The sequence below is a fragment of the Peromyscus californicus genome, unplaced genomic scaffold (genome assembly GCF_007827085.1).
Source record: "Peromyscus californicus insignis strain IS unplaced genomic scaffold, ASM782708v3 Scaffold_5__1_contigs__length_169319896, whole genome shotgun sequence".
Classification (NCBI taxonomy): Eukaryota; Metazoa; Chordata; class Mammalia; order Rodentia; family Cricetidae; genus Peromyscus; species Peromyscus californicus.
The window spans coordinates 7,268,828-7,296,140 of record NW_026294573.1 but is presented as its reverse complement, the minus strand read 5'-3'; the positions used below and the strand labels follow the sequence as shown (position 1 = coordinate 7,296,140).

The 27,313-nt window shown below is 44.5% G+C and overlaps 1 protein-coding gene across 1 annotated transcript; it reads left to right on the top strand.

Moving 5' to 3' along the window:
• The first annotated feature begins 353 nt into the window (after positions 1-353).
• On the top strand, positions 354-25,593 carry Cfap107 (cilia and flagella associated protein 107). The gene is made up of 4 exons (XM_052716722.1): positions 354-826; positions 18,755-18,868; positions 23,188-23,365; positions 24,362-25,593. The coding sequence occupies exons 1-4, from the start codon at positions 716-718 to the stop codon at positions 24,541-24,543; spliced, it is 585 nt and encodes a 194-aa protein (XP_052572682.1). The 5' UTR covers positions 354-715; the 3' UTR covers positions 24,544-25,593.
• Positions 25,594-27,313: the final 1,720 nt, after the last annotated feature.

Here is a 27,313-nt window from a genome sequence, read left to right as displayed (position 1 = left end):
ATGAAGACTGAATGAATGAACCCATATTGCGTTAGCTGCAAACACAATGCAGGATTCTTCATGGAAGCCCCTTAGGCAGTGTCACAGACAGGGAGTGGATGGAAGCCAGAGATTTAAGCTGGAGTTAGAATGAATGGAAGTCTCAATTGTCCCCCCAGGGAGCTGGGTGTCTTTAGGCACCTGAACCTCTCTGTATTTCAGTGTCCTCAAGTACAAAGCAGATACCATTCTGGCACCAGCCTCCAAGGGACGCTGTGAGTGGCCATCTGTTGGTGTGTTAGCATGGACTCACATATCAGCATTAATGAGTATTAGAATTCAAACCTTCAAGAAAGAGTCCAACTCACCCCAGTCACAAAAATGTGGCAAGGGTGGTGCCCCTCTTGTAACAGGGGAGACACCCGGCCTTTCACTGCTGTTTTCACGGTGGTGCTTTTCAGTTTGACCCCTTTATGTGGGGCCAGCTCTGCTCCTCCAGAATCAACTGCCTCCTAGTGAAGAGGATCTGTGTCTGTCGCCATGGAGACAGTCAACAAAAGAGAATCCAAGTCACATCACTCTGCCTGGATGGAAGTGAGCTCTCCGGGCTTGGTTTTAAATTTCCTGAGCTGGACAGAGTGTTGGCAGATAAGGAGATGAACACTCGAACAACCCCCCAATACCTCTCTGTCCCCTGAACCTGCCAAGTCAACCGGACGCCTGACAGATCCTTACCATGTTTACGACCGCAGCGGTTCCTCAGACGTTTTCGACCCCGAGCTGGCAGATTGAAAAGCAGTATTCAACGAGAGTGCTCGTTGGAAACTGGGTGGAAGAGAGGAGGAAGGTAAGACAGGAGAGCCAGTGGGAAAATAGCTCACAGAGAGGAGTGAAGTCACGGCTCTTCTCTAGTGTGGGACAGCCCATGGCCGAATCTTAAGATTATGGTGCTAGGTAGAGTCTTTGTGCTCTACATAGGAAAGATGCTTTTACACAATAATTAAGGTCCCCCCTTATATCTTAAAGAAAAGACACCATAGCAGGGGAATTAATACAGTTGTACCTCTACCTCGGTTGTAACTGGAATGTTTCAAGGTATCAGAATATTCCCCAGTTTCTTTGCACTTTTAAATTGTATTTATTATTGTTTGTTTTGTTGTTGGTTTGTTTTTTTTTTTTTTTAGATAGTCTTTCCACATACTCTTGGCTGTCCTAGAACTCACTATTTAGTCTAAGCTGACCTCGAACTCACAGAGATCTGCCTGCCTCTGCCTCCCAAGTGCTTGGATTAAAGGCCTGTGCCACCACCTTTGTACTTCTTTAAAGTTTTTTACTGGGCTGGAGACATGGCTGAGCAGTTAGGAGCACTTACTGTTCTTGTAGAGGTCTGGAGTTTGGTTCCCAGCCCCTCCCCTGATAGCACTTCACATACAACTCCGAGGGATCCAATGTTCTCTTCTGGCTTCCTTGTGCTGTATGAACACGGTTCACCTACATACATGCAAGCAAACACTCATACACATAAAATTAAAATAATGCATAAATCTTTAAAAACAATAATTTGTGTGTGTGTGTGTGTGTGTGTGTGTGTGTGTGTGTGTGTGTGTGTGTGCGTGCGTGCGCGCGCGCACTTGTATGCAGATGCCTGCAGAAGCCATAAGAGGGAGTCATATCCACTGGGACTGGAGCTACGGGTAGTTGTGAACAGCCCAGTGTGGGCAATGGGAACCAAACTTGGACCTCTGCAAGAGCAGTAAGCACTCTTAACTCCTGAGTCATCCTTTGAACTTTTATTTGAAGACTTTCTACTCTTCTCAGCCTGGCCTTTCCCTGACCATAGCACCTACTGAGGTAGTCATGGCCCGTCCTGCAGTGACGTCGATGGATATGTTGCTGCTAAGTGCACGTATTCCACAGCCCTGCCCTGCCTGTGTTCAGTGTCTACTTTCAAAACAGAGCAGTTTCTTAGTGTTGCTTCGCCTGAATGGGCCACTTGAAACTGAATATCCTCCTTTGTGGCTAGCAAGAATGAGCCACTGAGAGCTTTGCAGAGACTGGAATTGAGTAGTTCAATTGGAATAGTACTTGTTTAGCATACATGAGACCCACCCAGGGTTCAGTTCCCAGAAGTGCATAAACTAGGAGGTGAGGTGTTGCACACCTACAGTCCAGAGCTCTCAGAACTCAGGGGATAGTAGCAGAAAGATCTATATTTCAAGGTCATTTTTGGTAACAAATTGAGTACAAAGCCAGAATTATATATGTGTGTGTGTGTGTGTGTGTGTGTGTGTGTGTGTGTGTGTGTGTGTGTAGTGTGTAGATATATGATGTATAGGTATATGATATATAAAGATTCATAGATATGGTATATATACGTATATGTGTATATACATTTTTTTTTTCTTTTCAGGGATACCTAGACATCCTCAGATAGTCTTAGGAAATGAGAAAGGAAAAGTGGTTAAGACAGAACCGCCAGCTTTGGTATAGGGAGAATGGGGAAAGTTGGTGGTACTTTATGTTGACCTAAGCAGATCTGTCTATAAGACCTGGGATTTGAGAACCTTAAAAATAGGGCAGACTACAGTCTAATGCTGCAGACAACTTTACTTCAATCTCATGTACTTCTATACATGAATGAAACAAAGAAGGCAATGATCTAAGGAAGGTTGTTTGAGTTCAGAAAAACATGTAAATAAATGTTAGTAAGCACATACTAATTATCAACAGAGCAGTCCTTTCCCAGGACTTTCTCAGGACAGACCAATTTAAACACAATGTCTGGCATGTACTGTAGATTGTATTTGGGAAAGCATGAAATCAAGGCAGAATGTCGTATCCAGATTCAGGTATACTGAGGACAGCACTCAGCATAGCCTTTCACCAGGTTGGGTTCTATAGCCATGTTCTGACATCCAACAAGAATAAACATGTCTTATAAATTGAATGTAAATGTTTGCCTCAGGAGGTATAAAATGACGTCCAAGAACATTCCAGGGATCAAAATACACTTGAGGTAAAAAGCCCTCTGACTTTTTTTTTTCCTGGAGCCTTTCTCATAGTTCCCCAAGGCATTGTTCACCATGCGTCATTCTTTTGACTGTGTTCCATCACTTTGGATAACTAGAAAAGATTGTTTCCATGGAGAACATTAGCCATCACCAGACATGGCATGAGTCATCATTAACTTTAACTGTGCTTGACTGATGTAAGGAAGAGAAGCACCAAGGGGAAAAAATTACCAGATGAACAATCAGTTAGGGTTCTCATAGTGTTGTGCCCAGATCGTGACCCCCAGAGAGACCACCAAAGACGAGCATGCCAGAATGCAAAAGCAAGGCTTAATTTCAGGATATCCAAATGCAATACAAGCCTAGGCAGGGACTTCGTCCAATACATCCAACGCAGTGGAGGCTGGAGGAAGTGCCCACCTATCTGCAAGTTCAGCTTTTAAAGGGAAAAATCACAAGGTTACATCATTTAGGGGTGCTAGTACAGGTACAATTCTGATTGGCTCGCTTCTAGGAACTTCTAGAAATTACATCTAAGGGAGTGGTTGCCCACCACCATTTCTCATTGGCTGCCCCCAGATGGGGGCATCTGGTGATTACACAGTCACTGTGGAAACTAGGGTTGGGACATTCTATGGTCAAGCAGTTGCCTAGGGGGCCAGGGAGAGGACAGTCCATAGTCCGGCAGCCATTACCTCCTGACTACCTTGTGACTCTGTACTTTTACATTTCCTGGTTTCTGGAATCTGAACTGACTGGTTTCAGTAACTAATGGCCTATTCCCAAAAGGAGAAATCTTAGGCCTTAATTTTAGGGTGAAAGCATTTTGGTCTTATTTCTAAGATGGCTCATTTTGGTCTCACAATAAGAGAAAGTTGCAAGGGACTCCAATCTACAAATAATCATTTACGTTGCCTGTAGGAGAAGCTACAAGGGAGTCTGGACTATAAATGTCTCAAACAAGAGATAATGGGGAGAGACGGTCAAAGGTGGTGCATAGCCTTAATCTCAGCCCTCAGGAGGCAGTAGGCAGATTTCTATGAGTTGAGGCCAGCCTAGGCTATATAGGGAGCTCCGGGCCAGCCAAGGCTACATAGTAAGATTTTGTTGGGGGTGGGGATGAGAGGAGAGAGGAGAATGAGCAGAAGAATCTAATATAATACCCAAAGAAAAAGCTAGGGTTTGGTGGCATTTATTTATAATCTCAAGACTTGAAAAGGCTGGGCAGGAGGGTTGTAAGTTCAAGGCCAAGATAGGCTACGCATTGAGACCCTATCAAGAAAAGAAAGAAAAGGGAGATAGCATTTTAGAGGGAAATTAAGATAATTAATAGGAATAGTGTATGTGAATATGATAAACTACAGAAAAGCCCAGGCAGGATGTGTGCCAAGAAAAGGCTTGAGAATTGATTCAGCCTTCTTGATGGCTGGCCCTGAAGACCAGCTAGTTAAAAATAAAAAGGTCTCCTCCTTGCATATATCTGGTCAACAAAGAGTGGGAGAGTTGTTTTTTCAGCAATTAAAAAATCATTAGACATACAAAGGAAAAGCAAAGCATGCCGAAAGAATAAACAAGATAGCAACCTTTCTAAAAAACAAAAAAAAACAAAAACAAAAAAAACCCAAAAGAGTATTAATATACCCTTAATTCCAGCACTCGGGAGGTAGAGGCATGCAGATCTGTGTAAGTCTGTGCATCTCTGTGAGTGTGTGGCCAGACTAGTCTATATAGTAAGATCCTGTCTCAAAAAGAAAGAAAGAAAGGAAGGAAGGGAAAGGGAAAGGGAAAGGGAAAGGAAAAGAAAGGAAAGGGAAAGGGAAAGGAAAAGGAAAGGAAAAGAAAGAAAGGGAAAGGAAAGGAAAGGAAAGGAAAGGAAAGGAAAGGAAAGGAAAGGAAAGGAAAGGAAAGGAAAGGAAAAGAATGGCTGAAAATATCGAAAATATCGCTTGAAGGAGTACATAGCTTTGTGAATCCAAGAAGTTCAAGAAATTCCAAGGAGAATAAATGTAGAGAGAGGCACACTGGTGATAGCCATGGCAATCAAACTATTAGAAATCAAAGACAACAGGGACTCTTAAAAACAAGAGAAGCATGGGTAGGAGAGGCGGCTCAGAGCACTTGTTACTCTTACAGATGGTCCAGGTTCAGTTCCCAGCACTCACATGGTGACTCACAACCACCTGTAACTCCAGTTCCAGGGGATCTTATGCCCTTTTCTGACCTCCAAGGGTACCAGGCTAGCATGTGGTACACAGACATACATGCAGTCAAAACACTCATACTCATGAACTAAATAGAGCTACAGAAGAAGAAGGAGAAGGAGAAAGAAAGATACATAAATGAAAACAAAACCCACATTGACTTGTCCAGTAGGAGAAGGAGAAAGAAAGATAGAAAGATACATAAAGAAAACAAAAACCATAGACAATGACTTGTCCAGTACAGTACAATAACTTATCAGAGAGTCTATCAGTGGAGTTTCTCAGCAAAAACCTAGAAGCAGTGGGGTGATATATTCAAAGCATAACAGAAAGTAAAAACTGTCAATTGAGAAATCTATAGCCCACAAACTTTCCTTCAAAAATAAGAAAGCAATGAAGACATTTCCAGACAAGCAAAAGCCTAGGATATTTATCTGCCCAGAGCTCTGGAGATCCGGAGACCCATCTTTGAGGTAATCAGTCAAGTTGAAATGAAGGGATGTTAGCTCACTTTGTAGCTAGAGTTTTCCTGCCTGGCCCACAGTCAGGACAAACTCTCTGACCTGCCAGTCCCACAGCCACTCAGACCCGACCAAGTAAACACAGAGACTTATATTGGTTACAAACTGTATGGCCGTGGCAGGCTTCTTGCTAACTCTTCTTACAGCTTAAATTAATCCATTTCTATTAATCTATACCTTGCCACGTGGCTTGTGGCTTACCGGTACTTTACATCTTCCTTGTCCTGATGGCGGCTGGCAGTGTCTCTCTGACTCAACCTTCCACTTCCCAGCTCTATTCTCCTCCTTGTCCCGCCTACACTTCCTGCCTAGCCAATGGCCAATCAGTGATTTATTTATTGACCAATCAGCAACACATTTGACATACAGACCATCCCACAGCACTTCCCCTTTTCTTTTCTTAAAAAGGAAGGTTTTAACCTTTATACATCTCCAAAGTCAGCTTGGTATATTTGGGAATTTGGGCATAGCTTCTCTTACTACTTCCTGCTGGAGGGGGGCGCTGTATCTTCTGGGGAAACAAAGAAAATTTTAGGATCATGGAGTAGTCTGTGAGGCTGTATCATCTGAGCCAGTTGCCTTGAAACGGTTCTGGATGTTGGATCATCTGGGCCATGGTGTCATCGGAGACCTTTCAGGTGGTCTTGGCTGGTCAAACCTGATGTATCTTAATCTGGAACAAATCCATAGCCTCTGGCTTTCTGTGGAAACAAAAGCAGAGCCTCCTTTCCAAAGCAACATATCCTTACATCCAAATTTTAAAGTCAAGGTACCTTTAAAATATACATTTTGGCATAACTCAACAGCTTTTGTAATCAAATGTTTTTCTTCAGTTACAAATATCAAAGAGAACATAATCCAGATTCTCTGTGTGGTAGCCATCTTTATGTGGCTTATTTTTTTATATTAGCTTGAGCCTATTGCTTTGAACTGCAGCCTTCTAAGCCTGAAACGGCGCTGGCGCTGCTGGCGCTGCCCACTTCAGCTTCCCAACATGGCGGTGATATGTTTTCCGCCAGCTCTGGGAGCCATCAACTCTCAGAAATAGTGGGTCTATGCTTCTATCAAAGCAGCGTGTAGCCCAGAAACCTCTTTTTTTTTGTTTTTGTTTTGTTTTGTTTTGTTTTGTACTAGCAAAGGTTAAATCCACCACACAGCTTAATGTGCCACTTGCAGAGGCCTCATTCCCGCCATACTGCAGGTCGAGCACACACGCCAGGAACCCGCCAGTAGCTCAAACCGCAGGCTGCCACTAGCTTAAAAGAGACAACTAGGAGCTGTTTTTAGCTCCATTTTAGAATTTTTTTACTCAGGTTTTAGGTGGAAACTCTTGCCACCACGTTGGACGCCATTTGTAGCTAGAGTTTTCCTGCCTGGCCCTCAGTCAGGACAAACTCTCTGACCTGCCAGTCCCACAGCCACTCAGACCCGAACAAGCAAACACAGAGACTTATATTGGTTACAAACTGTATGGCCGTGGCAGGCTTCTTGCTAATTCTTCTTACAGCTTAAATTAATCCATTTCTATTAATCTATACCTTGCCACGTGGCTTGTGGCTTAGCAGTACTTTACATCTTCCTTGTCCTGATGGCGGCTGGCAGTGTCTCTCTGACTCAGCCTTCCACTTCCCAGCTCTATTCTCCTCCTTGTCCCGCCTACACTTCCTGCCTAGCCAATGGCCAATCAGTGATTTATTTATTGACCAATCAACAACACATTTGACATACAGACCATCCTACAGCATCACTTAAATGAAAATACATAAAAATGAAAACCAGTATTGTGTAACTTAAAATTTGTAAATACCTGTTATTTTCTACACAATTTAGAAAAATATATAAAAACTGTAGATTTATGCAGATAAGCACACAACTCATAATGGTGGAATTTGTGACAGCAATAAAATAAAACAGCGCTTGCAAGATGGCTCTGTGTGTAAAGGTGCCTGTCACCAATCCTAGTGACCTGAGTTTGATCCCTGGAACCCACATGGGTGGAAGGAGAGAACTGACTCCTACAAGTTGTCCTATGAGCTCCACATGTCTGTCGTGGCATGTCGCCCTCCCTCTGCCTAGTCCCCATGCATTTAAATAAATAAAATGTGATAACTTTTTAAAACACACTTTGGTTTCATCTTAACAAATATGCTTAATAACCAATTAAATCATGTAATAAACCTTTTAAAATATTGCTTTCATTTGCTTCAGCAAATCTCAGCTTTCATAGCTCCATCTGCACAGCTAAATAAATAATATGTAATAAGAGTCTGAAGAATACTTGTAGCTGGAGACAGGTAGAAGTTTATAGTTTAACAATCCTTATACTGTGCATGTTTCTTCTTATAAACTGTAGGTTTTGGCTTCTTGGGTTTTTTTGTTTACATTGGCAGAACACTGATATTGTGATTAATTGGGAAACTTGCTTACAGATTGCTATATGCCCATCAGATAGATCCCTATATCATTGTTTACTTTAGCAATGCAATTGCTGATAGGGAGGCAGGTGGGAAGGTAGATCTTGAAATGTGTAAAGGTAAATTTTAAAGATAGCTTTACTTTGATGCTGGAAATGGAACACAGTGCTTTGTGAATGCTAGGCAAGCACACTGCCATTGATCTATATTCCTACAGCTCCAAAAATATAATTTAAAATCTTAGCTTGGCATGGTGGTGCATATCTTTAATCCCAGCACTTTGAAGGCAGAAGCAGTGGATCTCTGAGTTTGAAGCCAGTGTGGTCTACAGAGTGAGTTCCAGAACAGCCAGGGCTACACAGAGAAACCCTGTCTCAATCAATCAATCAAACAAGCAAAAGTTACATTTATTCATTTATTTACATTGGGATCGATGCCCTTGCCCTGAGACACTATGGGAGGAGAACTTATGAAACTCAGTTCTCTTTTTCCATCATGTGGGCTCCAGTTATCCAACTCTGGTCATCAAAGTTCATGGAAAGCCAAAGGGCCTTAAAGAAACTCCTTATGAAGTTTGTTTTCAATGTGGCAAAACTAGCCATTTGGGCAAGAAACTGCTGTTGTCTTGACTGCTGACAGTATGCTGTCCAAATTGGACCAGCAGGACACAAAGAAAAGCAGACTGCCAATTTTGTCAAGACAGAGTAGGACAGTCCTTCTAAAATTCACAAAAAAGTCTGTCAGATATTCTAGGCCTCTAGGCCGAAGATGGATGCCCCCATGTTACACAGGAACCTTGGGTGACTGTCCAGGTAGCCAATTATTTGTTGTTTCTTTTAGTTTTGGAAGTTGCTTGCTCTGCACTTCCTGTTTACTAAGGTAATATTATATCCTTCTGGGGCCTTTGATGGAGTTGAAGACTAGATAGTCACAGTTATAGTTTTCCTTAGCTATGATAGGTATAGAGCTTTGCACTCATCAAGATAGAATAAATAATGGAGTATTTTCTCCAAATATGCCAAATACAAATGGACCAGAAATTGTAAATGTAATTCTTACCTGATAATTGTCCTTATTGTTTATAGTTTTATTATGTTAGAGTTAAAACAATTCCTTTTCCTTTAGACAAAAAGGGGGAAATGTGGAATAATCTTTCTGTACACTGTGAAGAAGGGTCACTTGAATTGGTTTAATAAAAAGCTGAACTACCAATATGTAGGCAGGAGTTTTGGGGCAGAGAGAATGCTGGGAAGAAGGGTGGAGATAGGGGGAGTCGCCAGCCGGACATGGAGGAAGCATGACAGGTAGAAGATGAGGTCACAAGCCATGATCCACATGGCAGCAGGTAAATTAATAGAAATGGGTTCATTTAAGTTACAAGAGCTAGTTAGAAACAAGCTTAAGCTATCAACTGAGCTTTCATAATTAATGATAAGTCTCTGTGTGGTTATTTGGGAGCTGGCAGCCACAGAGAAAGACTTGCTATAGAAAGCATCTTTGCTGGCTGAACCATCCTGGTTGACCTGTAATTTTAAATGTTAGAAATTCCCTACTTGAATTAGGTTCAGTTTTCCCACAGCTTTGAGAGGAAGGGTGAAAACAAACATGGAAAACGAAACAGACTGTGTCTGTTCAGTCTGAGACTCTTGTTGCTAATTACATTCTTGTTAAGTGTGTGACAGTTCACTAATAAAGTCAGCTTACACTTGGTTGAATATCTTTGCTGTAGGAAGTTATATGGTGTGTTGTTCAGGGCTTGAACGTCTAGGTTTCAGAAACTTTGTATTAAGTGTTTGAATATGATAAGAAATTACAATATCATTTTGTTTAGTCTAAATCTGTGGCAGGCCTTGGAATAAATCTTCACCAAGTGATTAAAACAAAGGGCTCTGCAGTTAAGAGCACTGGCTGCTTTTGTAGAGGATCTGGGTTCAATTCCCAGCACCTACAGAGTGGTTCACAACCATCTGTAATCTGATGCCCACTTCTAGCCTTCACAGGCCCCAGACACATACACAGTACACATACACACATGTAGGCAAAACACTCATACACATAAAATAAAAATACATACAATCCCTTTTTAAAAAGTATCTCAAGATGAGTGGTGGTCGTGCATGAATTTAATCCCAGCACTTGGGATGCAGAGGTAGGCAGATCTCCGAGTTCAAGGCTACCCTCATCTACACATCAAGTTCCACAACAGCCAGGACTGTATAGAGAAACCCTGTCTCAAAAAACCGGGGGCGGGGAGGGGGGAGTGTCTCAATGCTACACATTTAATATTGGGTAGACAATCAGACGGAAGAGGTCAACGCGGAAACAAAGGGCTTAGACAACACCAGAGACTGTCTAGACCTAATGTATTAATGTATCATTCCACCTGACAAAATAAGGATATACATTCTCAAACACCCATGAAAAATTCCTAGGATAGACCATGTCATACACCACTAAACAATTCTTAACAACTAAAACAAACAAACAAACAAACAAGCTTAAAATCAGACAAAGAGCCTTTCTTCTTTTGGTGGCAGGGTGGGGGTGGGAGTGGTGGGGGTGGTGGTTCTCTGTGTAGCTTTAGAGCCTGTCTTGGAACTCACTCTGTAGCCCAGACTAGCCTTAAACTCACAGAGATCCACCTGCCTCTGCCTCCCGAGTGCTGGAATTAAAGACATGTGCCACCACCGCCTGGCAAGAGCCTTTTCTGACCCTACGTAGAATTAAATAAGAAATCAGCAGCAAGGCTGAAAGCATGGCTCATCAGTTAAGAGCAGATACTGCAGAGGACCGAAGTTCAGTAGCCAGGGCCCACCTCCAACAGCTCACAACCACTGGTAACTCCAGCTCCAGGGCACTCAGCACCTCTGGGCTCTGCAGCCACTTGCACACACATGTGCACATGCACACATGCACGGGGCGGGGGGGGGGGGGGGGGGGAGCGGGGGGGGGGGGGGAGATTAGATAGCAGGATGTAGTAGCACTTGCTATATAATCCTAGCACTCAGGAGGCTGAAGCAGGGATATAGGGAAAAATTTGGGGCCAACCGGGACTATAATACAGTGAGTCTGAGACCAGCCTGAGCTACATATTGTGGCCCTTTTTATTTTTTAAAGGAGGGGGCAGGAAAACCATGAAAACAAGACTTGGCTAATTGAAAATATTGACAAGGGGTTGGAGAGATAGCTCAACAAGGGAAAATGTTTGCTTGCCTTGTGTTATAGCTTGCTTCCGGTTGTTGTGATAAACATCATGACCAAAAACAGCTTAGGGAGAAAAGGGTTTACTTGACTGACATGCCCCAACCACAGACAAGGCAGAGCAGGAACTCAAGCAGGAACAGAGGGAGGAGTGCTGCTCACTGGCTCGCTCCCCACGGATTGCTCAGCCTGCTTTCTTTCATAATCCAGGACCACCTTCCCAAGGTTGGCATTGCCCGCAGTAACATGTCCTCCCACAACCATAATTAATCAAGAAAATGCCCCCCTCCCCTGCTGTAGACTGGTCTACAGGCCAATCTGATGGAGGCATTTCCTCAATTAAAGTTTCCTCTTCCCAGATGACTCTAGCTCAGTGCCCAGCTGACAAAAATCTAACTAACACATCATGTAAGATGGATGACCTGAGTTCAGATCCCAGGAATCCATGTCGAAGCTGGCTGTGCGGGCAAATGCGGGATCCTAGCACCTGCAGCAAAAGGAGAGAAAGAGACAAGCATCCTCTGAAGCTTGCAGGCCAGACCAGGCTGTGTAGTTCAGTGGCCAGCAACGAGAGACCCTCTTCAAACAGGGGGAAGGCAAAGAACAACACCAGATGTCCTCTGACCTCCACATGCACAGTATGCAAACATGGGACAACACATGCCACATACTACACACACAGACCATATACAACACACACACACACACACACACACACACACACACACACACACACACCATATACAACACACACAGACCATATACAACACACACACACACACACACACCATATACAACACACACACATCATATACAACACACACACACCATATGCAACACACACACACCATATACAAAACACACACACACCGTATGCAACACACACACACACACCATATACAAAACACACACACACACCATATACAAAACACACACACACACCATATGCAACACACACACACCGTATGCAACACACACACACACCATATACAACACACACACATACACACCATATACAACACACACACACCATATGCAACACACACACACACTATTGGTGAAATTATTAAGGCCACTCCATGTAGTTAAAGGGAGATTTATTTAATGGCGTAACTTACAGATTAAGGGATAGGTAGGTCGCGGGGTCTGGGGAAGGTGTATCGTAGTCCATTGGTGTTCTCTGGAGCTCTGCTTGGTCCACCTCCACTATCCAGGGTCCCGAAACAGAGAGAGCACCCGCTGATCCAGATCTCGGGTCCCCAGGCGCCTCCCTTGGCCCCGCCTTGTAGGCGTGACAGTTGCCGAAGTCTCAGTGGGGGTTGGAACTTCCAGATCAAAGCTGGAATGGTTACCCACTACACACACCATATACAACACACACACACACACACACACACACACACACACACACACACACACACACCATATACAACACACACACACCATATGCAACACACACACCATATACAACACACACACACACCATATACAACACACACACACCATATGCAACACACACACATACACCATATACAACACATACACACCATATACAACACATACAACATATACAACACACACACACACCATATACAACACACACACACATACACCATATACAACACACACACACCATATACAACACACACACACCATATACAACACATACACTATGCACACCATATGCAACACACACATACACCATTTACACCATACACTATACAAAACACACACACAGCCTACACAAACCATACACACTACACAAACCATAAAAACTCCATGCACTTCACACACTATACATACCATATACACTTCACAAACCACAAATACTATGTAAATACTCCATATATATTACACACATTGTATACCTCACACACACACATCATACATTTCACACACATACATGCACCACACTATAGAAGACTCCATACACTCCACACACACTGTGCACACTCACAAGTACTAATAAATATTTGAAAAAAGAAAAGTTGGACAAAACTCACAATCCGTTAGATATGCAAAGGAAAAAAACTTCAAATAGGGGAATCATTATCAATTTCCACAAAATAAAAGATTAAGAGAGCTGGGCGGTGGTGGCGCACGCCTTTAATCCCAGCACTCTGGAGGCAGAGGCAGGCGGATCTTTGTGAATTCGAGGCCAGCCTGGTCTACAAAGTGAGTTCCAGGAAAGGCGCAAAGCTACACAGAGAAACCCTGTCTCGAAAAAAACCAAAAAAAAAAAAAATTTTTTTTAAGAGAATTGTACAATTGTACACTAACCATTATTTTCCAAGACTTGTTTGGTTTTTATTTCTGTGTATGTAAGCATTCGCTACATGCATGCAGTGCTGTGGAGACCAGAAGAGGGAACAGGTTGCCTTGGAACTGGAGCCACAGGAGATTGCGTGCTGGGGGCTCCTTTCTTCTGCCAAAGCAGCAAATTCGCTTAGGCACTGAGCCGTCTCTCCAGCCTCTAGAACACTGGATAATCTGTATGAAATAAACAAATTCCCAGAAACATACACTCTAACAGGCTGAATTCTAAATAAGCAGAAATGCCAGATCGATACATAATTATCAGGAAACTGAATTTGTTGAAAAAAAAACAAAAACAAAAAACACCAAGACGGATGAACTCACTGGGAAACTTTATCAAACGTGAAAAAAAAGAAGGAAATAAAAAATTAACACCGGGGGCTGGCGAGACGGTGCAGCAGGTAAGAGCACTGGCTGCTCTTCGAGAGGACTCAGGTTTAATTTCCAGCACCCACGTGGGCGCTCACATGAATCTTCTAACTCCAGATCCAGAGAATCCAATGCCTCCCTCTTCTGGCCTCTCTGGGCACTACATGCACACGGTGCACCAGCATACACGCCAGCAAAACACATGGTTTTTGTGTATAAAATAATTTTTTTAATTAAAAAGAAATAATAACACCAATCCTTCTCAAATACTTTCCAAAATTTGAAGAGAAGGAAATATAATGAAAGAATAAAGCCAGCATGACCATATCAAGACAAAGATGTGATTAAAAACAAACAAACAAACTAATAACCTCTTAAGAATAATGATGCAGTAGGTTGTAGGGACACATGCCTACAATTCCAGCACTCAGAGTCTGAGACAAGAGGATCATCAGTTCAAGAACCTGAGTTACTGTAAAAAACAAAATAACAAGAGCTAGGGATGTATCTCAGTGGTGAGAGCTCCATCTAATCTTCCTAATGTTTAATCCAGTATGTGGGAAGCCGAGGCAGGGGGATTCTGAATTTGGGGCCTGCCTGGGTTATATAGTGAGACCCTATCTCAGAATAAAAAAGAAAGGGAGGACATGGAAGGAAGAAAGGAAGGGAGGAAAGAAGGGAGGGAAAGAAAAAGAGAACAGAACAGACTCCACCCTCCAACAAAGAACTACAGGCAACAAATAATGCTGAGAGCTGAGCAAACAGTCCTCCTCAGAGACCAGCTCCCTAAATGGATACCTAATGTCAGTGATCATCCCTGATATCATATACACACAAGTAACACTAAACATACTGGGCAGGCTGTACTTACATATTTAGGGGTGTGTGTGCGTGTGTGCGTGTGTGCGTGTGCGTGTGCGTGTGCGTGTGTGTGTGTGTGTGTGTGTGTGTGTGTGTGATAACTAACAATTTAAAAAAAAGAGGTTGTGGTTTCTAGAGGATGTAATGTGGGGTACATGGGAGGGATTGGAGGGAAGGAACAGAAGTGGGGCAAAATGACATAATTTTTAATTAAACAAAATTAATAAATCTTTAAAAAGAAAAGAGCAGGTGGCTGACAAGATGGCTCCGTGGGTGAAGGTGATTGCTGTGAAGAGTTAGGACCTGAGTTTGATCCCCAGATCCCACATGGCAGAGGAGAGAACTGATTCCCAAGTTGTCCTCTCACCACTGCATATTCATCTGATACATGTATACCCCAAGCCCCCCATCAAATAAACACATGTTGAAATGGTTGTTAAAGGACTAGAAAGACGGCCTGGCAGTTAAGAACATGCACTGATTTTCCAAAGGATCCCAGTTCGGTTCCCAGCACCCACATCAAGCAGTTCAACACCCACCCACCACCCATCCCCTATCCTCCCACCCCCTGCATCTGTATTTCCAGCTCCAGAGAGATCTGATACCTCTGGTCTCTTCAAGCACCTGTACATATACACACAATTATAATGAATAAAAATTAAAAATTGTTTTTAAAACAGACTGTTTAGCTTTTTATTAAACCAAATTGTTCATTAGCATTCAAAAAATTCAAAATCAATAAGACACCATACAGGATCCAGACTCTCTGTGTATTTTCCATCTTTACATGGCTTATCTTTTTCATATTATTTTATTCCCTTTATAAAGCCTTTATCTTATTATTGATAAACTATTTTTTCTATGGCTGTCTATACCTATTTTCTTTTCTTTTTAAAGCCTATGCACATATTTTTAAACACACTGTAACTTGTTTAGAGATGTTTTCCATTTGGATCTGTCTTTACTGAGCAGTGTTCTCTCACAGCATGAGACAAATCTTAAACTGCCATGTCAGCTGCCACACAGCTCAGGTTAACACTTGGCACTGGTGCTTGGTGCTGGCAGCTGACTCCAGCTTGCAGGCAGGAGCCTGTAAGGGTGCCTTTTTATGCTGCTGAGCACCAGCCCGCCTGAGAGACTGTAGGACTAGTAATCTACATCAGGCTCCTTGTCCAGAACTTTTCTTAGCTTTCTCAGGCCCTATGTTTGGATATTTGAGCCCCCACATTGGAAGCCATATGTAGACAGATTTTTCTTTGGGCAGCCAGCTCGCTCGCTCTCTCTCTCTCTCTCTCTCTCTCTCTCTCTCTCTCTCTCTCACACACACACACACACACACACACACACACACACACACACACACACACACACACACAGAGTATGGAGACTTATTATTAATTATAAAAGCTCAGTCTTTAGCTTAAGCTTGTCCCACTAGCTCTTATAACTTAAATTAACCTATTTCTATTCATCTACATGTTGCCATGTGACTTACTTTTACCTCTCCTCCTGAATGAATGTCTTGCTTCCTCTGTGTCTGCCTGGCCACTTTTCTTTTCTTCTTCCCAGAGCTCTCTCTGTCCAGAAATCTCACCTATATCTCCTGCCTCGCTATTGGCTGTTTAGTTTTTTATTACACCAATCACGGTGACACATCTTCACACAGTGTAAAGAAATATTCTACAACAAAGGGGCTGTAAAGATGGCTCACTGGTTGAGACCACCAGTTGCCCTTCCAGAAAACACAGGTTCAGTTCCCAGCACACACATGTCAGGTCACAACCACCTGTAACTCCAGTTCCCTCTGATGCCCTCTTCTGGACTCTGGGGGCACTGCACACACACATACAGGCAGGCAAAACACACACACACACACACACACACACATATATATATAAAGAAAAAAATTTAAAATGAGAATAAAATTAATTTTAAAAAATTAATTTCTTAAAAGGAGAAGGGGGAGGAATAGAGAGAACTGGACACAACATGACCATATGACCCACCAGTTCTTCTGAATGTAACCTGAAAAGAACGAAAACTCAGATTCAGAAAGATATTTCTGAGCAACGTTGCTCCCATTTAGTCCAAGAGGAGGCACAATGCAGGTGACAATACTCACCCGTCGATGGATGGATAAATGAGATATGCTAGGTCGCACAGTCTCTACGAGGAGGGAAGTTCTGGACGTCCTCCCACTTGAGCGAATGTTGAAGACGTGAGTGGAAGGAACCAGCTGTAACAGGACAAACTTTGTGGGACCACTTCTCCCGGGTGCCCCGGGTATGTCCGTTCACGGAAACTGAAAGCAGCATGGCCAGGGGAGCCTGGCGTTTGGGATGTAGACCTTCTAGATAGGGATACTGGGGGGTGGCTGAGCAACAATGGGAAAGTGCTTAATGTCATTGCACTGTACACTTAAAAATGACTAAACCGGAGCTGGGCGGAGGTGGTGCACAACGTTAATCCCAGCACTCGGGAGGCAGAGGCAGGAGATCTCTGTGGGTTTGATCCCAGCCTGGTTGACGTAGCAAGCTCCTATGGACAACCAGGACTACATAGATAAACCCTATCTCAAAATACAAAATAAAAAAAAAAATGGACTAAAATTCCTGGGCCTCTGCATTCCTGTAACCCTGGCACATGAGTAGAGAGTGAGGAGGGAAGACCATGACTTCAAGGCCAGCCTTGGCTATATTTTGAAACTCTGTCCAGGCAGAAAACAAGCACTCAAACAAAACAGTCAAACTCGTATATACTTACTAGTTTACCGTATTAAGAAAGCAATCAGAAAGCACAAGATCACGACAAATAAGGATGGTGGGGCACCCCTTTAATCCCAGCACTTGGAAGGCAGAGGCAGGTGGATCTCTGTGAGTTCGAGGCCAGCCTGGGCTACAGAATCAGTTCCAGGACAGTCAGGGATGCATAGAGAAACCATGTCTTGAAAAACCAAAGGAAAAAAAGAAAAAGGAAAAGAAAAAGAAAAAGAAAAAAAGTAAGAAAAGAAGATGGAGAATGGGGAATTCAAAAGAGAAAGGAGAAGGAAAAGATTTACAGTCTAGAGCATTGATTCTCAACCTGGGTGTCACACGACCCTTTCACAGGGGTCACATATCAGACACCCTGCATATCAGATGTTTACATTATGATTCATAACAGTAGAAAAATAACAGTTATGAAGTAGCAACGAAAATAATTTTATGCCTGGGGTCACCACAACATGAGGAACTGTATTAACGGTCGAAGCGTTCGTTAGGAAGGTTGAGAACCACTAGCTTAGGAGGAATGCTGAGAGCAAGAGAGGACAAAAGTGGGCTGGAGAGATAGATGGCTTAGTGGTTGAGAGCATGGGTCTGGATTCCTAGCTCCCACATGGCAGCTCACAACCGTCCATAACTCCAGTTCCAGGGGACCCGACATCCTCATACAGACATACATACAGTCAAAACACTAATGCGCTTAAAATAAAAATAAATTTTGAAAAAAAAAAAAAGAAAGGACAGAAGAACGTCACCAAGGGAGTCTGGAGGAGGCTCTGAGCCCCTTAGCTCATGTCCCTCCTGTGTTATCAGGTGTCCTGGGCTCTTTTTTTTTTTTTTTTTTTTTTTTTTTTTTTTTTTTTGGTTTTTCGAGACAGGGTTTCTCTGTGTAGCTTTGCGCCTTTCCTGGGACTCACTTGGTAGCCCAGGCTGGCCTCGAACTCACAGAGATCCGCCTGGCTCTGCCTCCCGAGTGCTGGGATTAAAGGCGTGCGCCACCACCGCCCGGCTGTGTCCTGGGCTCTTATTCACTCTGTTCCGCTGTGGTGGCTGGGGAACACAGCAGGGGTGAGAGAGGCAGCCTCTCAGACATTCTCACCCATATGTGTTCTTTTCCAGTTCACCAAAGCCACTGACCGCACCCCACAGTGCATTTACAGGAAGGAATATGTCCCCTTCCCAAGCCACAGACCAGACCATATATCCAGGTGGTACGGGAAAAGGAGAGTGGAGGTAAGTGACAATTATCCGGTGGGATTGCCCCGGAGGCTCTGGGATCCTAGCACCTCCAGGTACAGCAGGGTAGGGCACCTCCTACACGGCTTGCAGTGGGGATAGCAAGCTTGTCACCATCATCCATAGGGCACAGCTGTGCTCTGTGCCACCACACTCGGAGAATCCCAAGTGAGCGTCCTGAGTGTTTTGTTTTGCCTGCCTGTCGTCTCCTCATCCCATGTGCCCCAACATCTCTTTAAACTCAGGCCAGTGACAGGAAGGAGTGAGGTGTGATTTGTGAGAATCAGAGCATTTTAGTGTGGGAAGAGCCCCCAAGAGACCAGCTACTCAGAATCCAAAGGCAGGAAACAAATTCTTTGTGTGGCTTGATGGTAAGGGAACAAGCAGGTGGCTTTTCTATGAATCAGAGACAATGAATGTGTCTTTCTTTTAAACTTTGGGGTTTTTTGTTTTGTTTTGTTTTTTTGTTTTGATTTGTTTTTTGTTTGTTTGTTTGCTTTTCAAGACAAGGTTTCTTGTCCTGGGACTCACTCTGTAGATCAGACGGGTCTTAACTCAGAGATCTGCCTGCCTCTGCCTTCCGAGTGCTGGGATTAAAGGTATGCACTGCCACCATTGCCACCACCACCAGGCTTCTTTTAAGTTTTCATAAAACATTAATTTGTCCATTTCCTGTGGGAGCCATCTGTGCGTGTGGAGGTCAGAGGACAGTTTGCAGAAAATGGATCAACCTCAAGTCCTCAAGCTTGGCAGCAAGCAGCTTTACTGACTGAGCCATCTCTCCAGCCTTGAGACCTGAATCAAAGAATTTTATTCCATCACAGACTAAAATTCTTATTTCAGTATAAACTGAAGTTCTTAGGGGTAGCGGGGGAGGCCACACCTACGTTAAAGATTCTACAAGCCTGACAGACTGGTCAGAACTTCCTAATTATAATGGGTTGGAATGTTGCAGATCGAGAGCCAAATTATTTGAGGGTATTTTTAGTCCTCTTAGTAGCTATTCATTGCCCTTGTGTTTGACCTAACATCCTTGTTGCTATCTGGTAAAAATTTTCAAAACGTATTAAGTTAACTTCCACCTACCCAAGCTGAGAATGCCATCAGACAGCATCTGGGACTTAAGCAGAGATTTCTTCGCTTTGCTATAACACACCTACCTGATGCTCCCACTAATGCATTTGGAAAATGCTTTATGACTTTATTTTGTACCTGTAAGAAAACTTCACAAGATTCTAGGTGTGGTAGTATATGCCTTTAATCTCAGCACTCAGGGCACAAGAGGCAGGTGGAGCTCTATGAATTTTAGGGCAGCATGGTCTACATAGGAAGTTCCAGACCAGCCGGGGTTACACAGTGAGACCCGGTCTCAAAAAATAAAAACAAACAAACAAACCCCAACAACAAAACAAAACAAAGCCTTCATGAGAGCCAGCTCGCAAGATAGTACAGTGAGCAAAAGGCTCATGCCACCAAGTCTGACAACCTGAATTTGGTGTCTGGAATTCCCTTTGCTGGAAGGAGATCCTCAGATCTCCATAGACGCTTACACACACACACACACACACACACACACACACACACACACACACACACACACTCGCATGCATGCCTGTATACAAACAAATGTTCGGCTTTTTTCACATAAATGCAAGAAAAGATTAATAATATGGATTCTTTTTAAAAAAAAAATCATGAAATTGTTTCTACATACAAACTACTATTATTCTTGGTGACCTGAACTTGTGCTCCCAAGCCCTGATCACTCATATTTGGTTCAAGAATAAACTATCTTGGGGCTGGAGATGGCTAAGAGCACTGGCTGCTCTTCCAAAGGTCCTGAGTTCAATTCCCAGCAACCACATGGTGGCTCACAACCATCTGTAATGAGATCTGGCGCCCTCTTCTGGCCTGCAGGGATGCGTGCAGGCAGAGCACTGTATACATAATAAATAAGTAAATAAATCTTAAAAAAAATAAGAATAAACTATCTTGTATTTCCTTTGAGATGAGAGCTGGGTTTTGCCTTGACACTGCCAGAGATGACTGTCTTCTGCCTTGGGGAAAGTCACATCATAATAAGTGGTGTCAGACGCTTTGTTGACATCCCTGAGACACAAGGACACTGACATGCCCAGACCATGCACGCATCTCTAGTCCACACTGCCATTCCTAGGTGTGTTGGTGTCGGTCCTGGGACCGTGCAGCATCTCCAGGGTGTGCTCTTGGATTCTTGAACTTCACCACAGCTTTGCGCATGGAAGATACAAAGGTGCTTTAACTGAAGGAAGTCAGAATAAAACCCACAGCCTGAGGCTCCTAGTCCCCAATCACATCCTGTTATCCCTGCTCTTCCATAACAGGTCATTACACCACAGCTTCTTGGCCTTTGGCTATGATAAGTACAGAGCATTAGGCAATCTTTTAAAGAGACCTTTGGACTCATTGCAAACCCTGACCCCAATTCATGGTTCAGTATGGCTAAAATTAATTAGTTCCAGGGGCCGGGAGATGGCTCAGTAGTGAAGAGCCCTTGCTGCTCTTACAGAGGACTTGAGTTTAATTCCTAGCACCCATGTCTGTCAACACACGGCCCTCTGTCACTCCAGCTGCAGGTGAGAAGTATTGACTTCCTCTTCTGGCCAGCATGGGCATCCTCCTCCCAAGCCTCAACACACATATACATATAAATAAAAATAAAATAAATCTGCACTTAAAAGTTTCCCTGACAAGCCAGGCGGTGGTGGCGCATGCCTTTAATCCCAGCACTCTGGAGGCAGAGCCAGGCGGATCTCTGTGAGTTCGAGGCTAGCCTGGTCTACAGAGTGAGATCCAGGACAGGACCCAAAACTACACAGAGAAACCCTGTCTCAAAAAAAAAAAAAAAAAAAAAAAAAGCCGGGCGGTGGTGCGCACGCCTTTAATCCCAGCACTGGGGAGGCAGACCCTGGCGGATCTCTGTGAGTTCGAGGCCAGCCTGGGCTACCAAGTGAGTTCCAGGAAAGGCGCAAAGCTACACAGGGAAACCCTGTCTCGAAAAACCAAAAAAAAAAAAAAAAAAAGGTTTCCCTGACACTCCACCACCACCACACACAACGAAACAAACAGAAATCTCTTCCTCAAGATTCTTTCTGTTCATTCACCAAACCCCATCCCTGTCTCAAGTTAACAGCTGTCCCTGGCTGGGGCTCTGTTCCCTCGTGTGGCCATATGTGGTATTGCATTCCCCCTCCTCACGAAAGTTCCAAGTCAGTGGTTTACCACGGTATCATTTTTTTTTTTTTTTTTTGGTTTTTCGAGACAGGGTTTCTCTGTGTAGCTTTGCGCCTTTCCTGGAACTCACTCTGTAGACCAGGCTGGCCTCGAACTCACAGAGATCCGCCTGGCTCTGCCTCCCGAGTGCTGGGATTAAAGGCGTGCGCCACTTGAGATATGCAGAATCCAAAGAAATGCCAATAAAACCCCTGTTGGGCCCTCTCCTGCAGGTCTGCCACTCAGGGAAAAGCACCAGCTCACTAGCTGGTTTAGAAAGGGACTCCTGGCCCCTGGTGGTGCCGATCTTGGGAACTGTGCATCGCATTCCAGCCCAAACCCTTCGTGTCTCTCTGGCATTGTGCTCTGACTTATTTATGGGACGACTCTTGGAAGCCTGAAGTGCAGGGTGTCTACGGTCCATGATGAATCGACCTCCTTTCAATTAGTCCGACTCCCTAGAATTCCTTTCTTCCTTAGGAAAACCCCGATTTCAGACAGGCATCCCAGACAGAAAAACACAGCTTTCTCCTTCCTGGTAAATAACTCCTCATCAAAGAAACAGCTCCTTGCTTTGCAGCCGAGGGAGCCATAAATCCTTCCTGGGGGAAGGTGATTTACAGAGACTTCTCTAGCTCTCCCCACCGTAACTGAAGGAAATATGAAGTCCAAATGTCCCTTACCTTGGAAACGGGCAGTAGCGGGGAGCAAGGCAAGACCTAACCAAAGGGTGTAACGTCAGATCCCAAAGCTGCGCCCTGAGCGGCGCTGGCAGCTTCCATTCAGTTGAACATCTTGACTTTAATTTACCACGGTAGCTCACCCTGGGGACGAATGGACTTGGCCAGAGAACTGAAAGCGGCTAGCTGGAGTGTATAACTGAAAGAGCAGTGTGTCCCAGTGGGGACAGACAGTTCTGTGACCCTTGGGGGGTCTCTGGTGACCAGTGGGGGCTTCCTCTTCACTGGCGTCTCAGCTCCATGAGAGGTGATTACTGCCAGCATCCTGGGCTGGAAGGGACACCTTGCTCTGATGGGTAATGTGACCACTGTTTGTCCTTCCAGGGTCTCCCATACAAGCACCTGATCACCCACCACCAGGAGCCCTCTCATCGGTACCTGATCAGCACCTATGATGATCACTACAATCGACACAATTATAACCCCGGTGTGCCCGCCCTGCGTACCTGGAACGGACAGAAATTGCTGTGGCTGCCAGAGAAGTCTGACTTTCCCCTTCTCGGTACTTTTATAATTGGAGATTTTCCTTGTATTGGTCTATAAGGGGGACCACAAAGGCACAGGGCTGAGGTGTGCTCGTATTACAAAGACCTACAGGAGCATTGGGGTGAGGTCACAGGAAAATGAGCCCTGCTTGTTGCTCAGGACTGCACCTGCCTTCTCCCCTTGACATCAGGGATAATCCTGTAACGACAGCCTCACCTCTGCACGAGGACCAGAGGTGGTCAAAAGCAACACCCTCTCTACTCCCATGCCAGGCATTCCCTCTAGGCACAGTGAGTGAGTGAATCTTCCTTGGAGTTCCTGGGGGACATAGTGGCTAACAAGCACAGAATGCTTCTGTCCTCAGGGAATTGATAATCCAAGAAGGAGACAGACTTATTAATAAATAGGACTGAGTAAAGATTCAGATAGGTGTGTGTACTATACAAAAAAAAAAAAAAAAAAACCAACCCAAAACAACAATAACAAAAACAAAAACAAAAACCAGGTAAGGGGCAGAGTATTTGAGAACTTCTTTTATTTATTAGTGTTTTGAGACAGGGTTTCTTTGTCTTGCCCTGCCTGTCCTGGAACTAGCTTTCTAGACCAGGCTGGCCTTGAACTCACAGAGACCCACCTGCCTCTGCCTCCTAAGCACTGGGATTAAAGGCGTGGGCCACCGCTGCCCTGCTTTGAGGATTGTGAGGACTTTTCATGTGTCTCAGGCCCCTGCTCACCCTGTCAGCCTTGGTTTTGTATATAACGGCCTGGAAAACGTGGCGGGAGTATGAGACAATTGTGTCTCCTGTCTGCTGGCCCTTGTGCCTCACCCCAGCAGCTCCTAGAGGTGTTGTCTCCATTAGCACAACAGTGGCATGGTAGGCAACTCCGTGCCATTCCAGAGCCAGATGGCTATACTGCTGATGGGTGATGTGACAGCCATGTGTGTTCTCATAACCACTATGTATGAGAGTCCTGGAAGCCCTGTGTCACCCAAACCTGGTTTCTCTTGCAGCACCCCCCACAAACTATGGACTGTTGGAGCAGCTGAGACAAAAGTGGCTTGTGTCCACGACTGGCCCGAGGGAAAGCATTTATACTACATCCTACCCCAGGCTGCCGGTGTGTGCTATGTCCAGGAGGGAGCATGCCATCCCGGTCCCTCCCCCTCGACTGCACCCCACCCCACACTTCTGAGAACGACCACTCCATTTGTAGTCCGGCCAGAGCCAGCAGGAGACCCACGACCTCACTGGACTTGTCACACAGCAAGCATCTGCAGATGTAGCCCAAGAATTAATTATGGACCATTGTTGGGGTGTGTGTCTTAGAATCATGATTTGTATTTTGTGGTACCTTCTCTCTAAACTCATACATTGTTTTTTTTCCACCCCATAATTAAAGCTCCTTTACAAAACTGCAAAACTGCAAAGCCAAGTGTGTACAGAGGCCAAACAGACACTGTAGGAGAAAAACAGAAGTATTGAGCTCATTGAGTTTCTGTTCACTGTGACCAAATATCTGACAGACAATACCTTAAGGGAGGAAGGGTTTATTCTAGCTCACAGTTCCAGAGCTACAGCCAGCCCGTGTGCTTTGGAAGACATGGTGACAGAAGCTGAAGGCAGCTGGTCCCCTTGCATCCAGAGTCAGGAGGCGAGAATCAGGTGGGTTCAATAGCTCACCTCTTTTTGTCTCAGAATCCCAGTCCATGGAATGGCACCACCTACAGTGAACTCAATTTAGCTCATCGCCCACAGGCATGACCAAGGCTTGTCTCTTAGGTGAGTCTAGAGCTTGCCAAGTTGACAACCAATATTCACCACCGCAATGCTCTTTAAAAATTTATCTATTCGTATTTGTGCATGCCTGCATGTGGAGATCTGCTGTGGGATGGTCTGTATGTCAAGTGTGTTGCTGATTGATCAATTAATAAATCACTGATTGGCCAGTGGCTAGGCAGGAAGTATAGGCGGGACAAGGAGGAGAATAAAGCTGGGAAGTGGAAGGCTGAGAGAGACACTGCCAGCCACCACGATGAGAAACAGCATGTGAAGATGCCAGTAAGCCACGAGCCACGTGGCAAGGTATAGATTTATAGAAATGGATTAATTTAAGCTGTAAGAACAGTTAGCAAGAAGCCTGCCACAGCCATACAGTTTGTAAGCAATATAAGTCTCTGTGTTTACTTGGTCGGGTTTGAGCGGCTGTGGGACTGGCAGGTGAGAGAGATTTGTCCTGACTGTGGGCCAGGCAGGAAAACTTTAGCTACAGAGATCAGGGGACAACTTCTGGGAGTTGGTTCTTTCCTTCTACCACATGGGGCCTGGAACTTGAACTCAGATTGTCAAGCTTAGCAGCAAGTGCCCATACCCACTGAACCACCTAATCTGGCCCCGTCACAAGTAGTCCCTAAGTTTAATTTCCCATATGTGGTGATGTTTTATTTGTGCACCCCAATAAAGCTTATCTGAGGATCAGAGGAAAAAGCCAGCCACTATATTAAACATAGAAGTCAGGCAACGGCAGCACACACCTTTAATCCTAGCATTCGGGAGGCAGAGATTCATCCCGATCTCTGTGAGTTCAAGGCCACACTGGGAACAGAGCCAAGCATGGTATCACACGCCTTTAAATTCCAACACTAGTTAACCATAAAGGTCTGGAGGTCTGTACAGACAGACAGGAAGTGACATAGCTGGGCAGAAAGAGGAAGTGATGTAACTGGGCGGAGAGAGGAAGTGAGAGGGCAGGGACAGAAAGGCATATAGGCGTGGATATTACAGGAAGAAGCTCTCTCTTGGGCTGAGGATTTCCTAGGGTAAGAACTTGTGGCTGTGGCTTGTTCTATTCCTCTGATCTCTTGGCTTTCACCCCAATATCTGGCTCCAGGTTTTTTTTTTTTTAAATTAATAAGAACGTTTAGCAATTCGTCTTACACCCATGTTCCACAGAAGAAAAAACTGAGGCACAAAGAGGCCTTAGACTCTCTCAGATTTTTGCACATTGGTATGTATTTTCAAGGAATGTCGGGTCCAGGGGTGAAAAGCAGACTTTGGTCTGAGACCCAGGAGGAAACTGCAGAGAAAGAGCCAGCATCCTGAGGACAGTGTCAGAAGAGCAGGTGGTAAGGAAGGAGTCTCACTGAGGTCGCTGAGGTTGTAGGAGAGGTGTGCAAAGGAAATGTCATTGTCCTCTGCCTCTGGGTTCTCAGAAGAGGGCTTTAAGGAGGTTGGAATAAGAGTGGATTTCCTGCGGTTGGAGAGAGATGGCTCAGTGGTTAAGAGTATTGGCTGTTCTTCCAGAGGACCTGGGTTCAATTCCCAGCACCCACATGGCAGCGCACAACTGTCTGTGACTCCAGTTTCAGGGGATCTGGCACCCTTGCACAGACATACATGTAGGCAAAACACCAATGCACATAAGAATAAATCTTGCCCCCCCAAAAAGAGTGGGTTTCCTGAGAAAATAATATAGTTTTGTTCTCACCCAGAACAGGGGTCCACCTGCCATGGGGACCAGTCACAAGCTAAGAATATGCTTCTAATTTAGCACCTTTTTACTGTATTTTTATTGGGGGCGGTGATCATGTGTGCACCACAGTGTATGTGATCAGAGGACAATTTATAGGAGTCAGTTTTCTCCTTCTACCGTGTGGGTTTCAGGGATTGAACTCAGGTCATCAGGCTTGGCAGAATAGTTACAGCCCAGTCTTGTAGCTGGAAAGTTTCTCTCTGGGTCTGCCAAGCCCCACAGTTCCGCAACCCACTTATAAAATAATCACTCAGAAGCTCATATTAAAAAATTGCTCGGTCATTAGCTCAGGCTAACTATTGACTAGCTCTTACATCTTAAATTAACCCATTTCTATAAATCTATGCCTTGCCTCGTGGCTTACCGGTATCTTTACATCTTGCTTCCTCTGTGTCTGGCTGGTGACTCCTGACTCAGCCTTCCTCTTCCCAGA

Excerpts from the sequence above, each read along its gene's own strand:
- Cfap107 (XM_052716722.1), top strand. The coding sequence starts at position 716 with ATGTTTACGACCGCAGCGGTTCCTCAGACGTTTTCGACCCCGAGCTGG. Across the intron at positions 827-18,754 it reads GGGTGGAAGAGAGGAGGAAG|TTCACCAAAGCCACTGACCG; the intron begins GTAAGACAGGAG and ends GTTCTTTTCCAG. Across the intron at positions 18,869-23,187 it reads ACGGGAAAAGGAGAGTGGAG|GGTCTCCCATACAAGCACCT; the intron begins GTAAGTGACAAT and ends TTGTCCTTCCAG.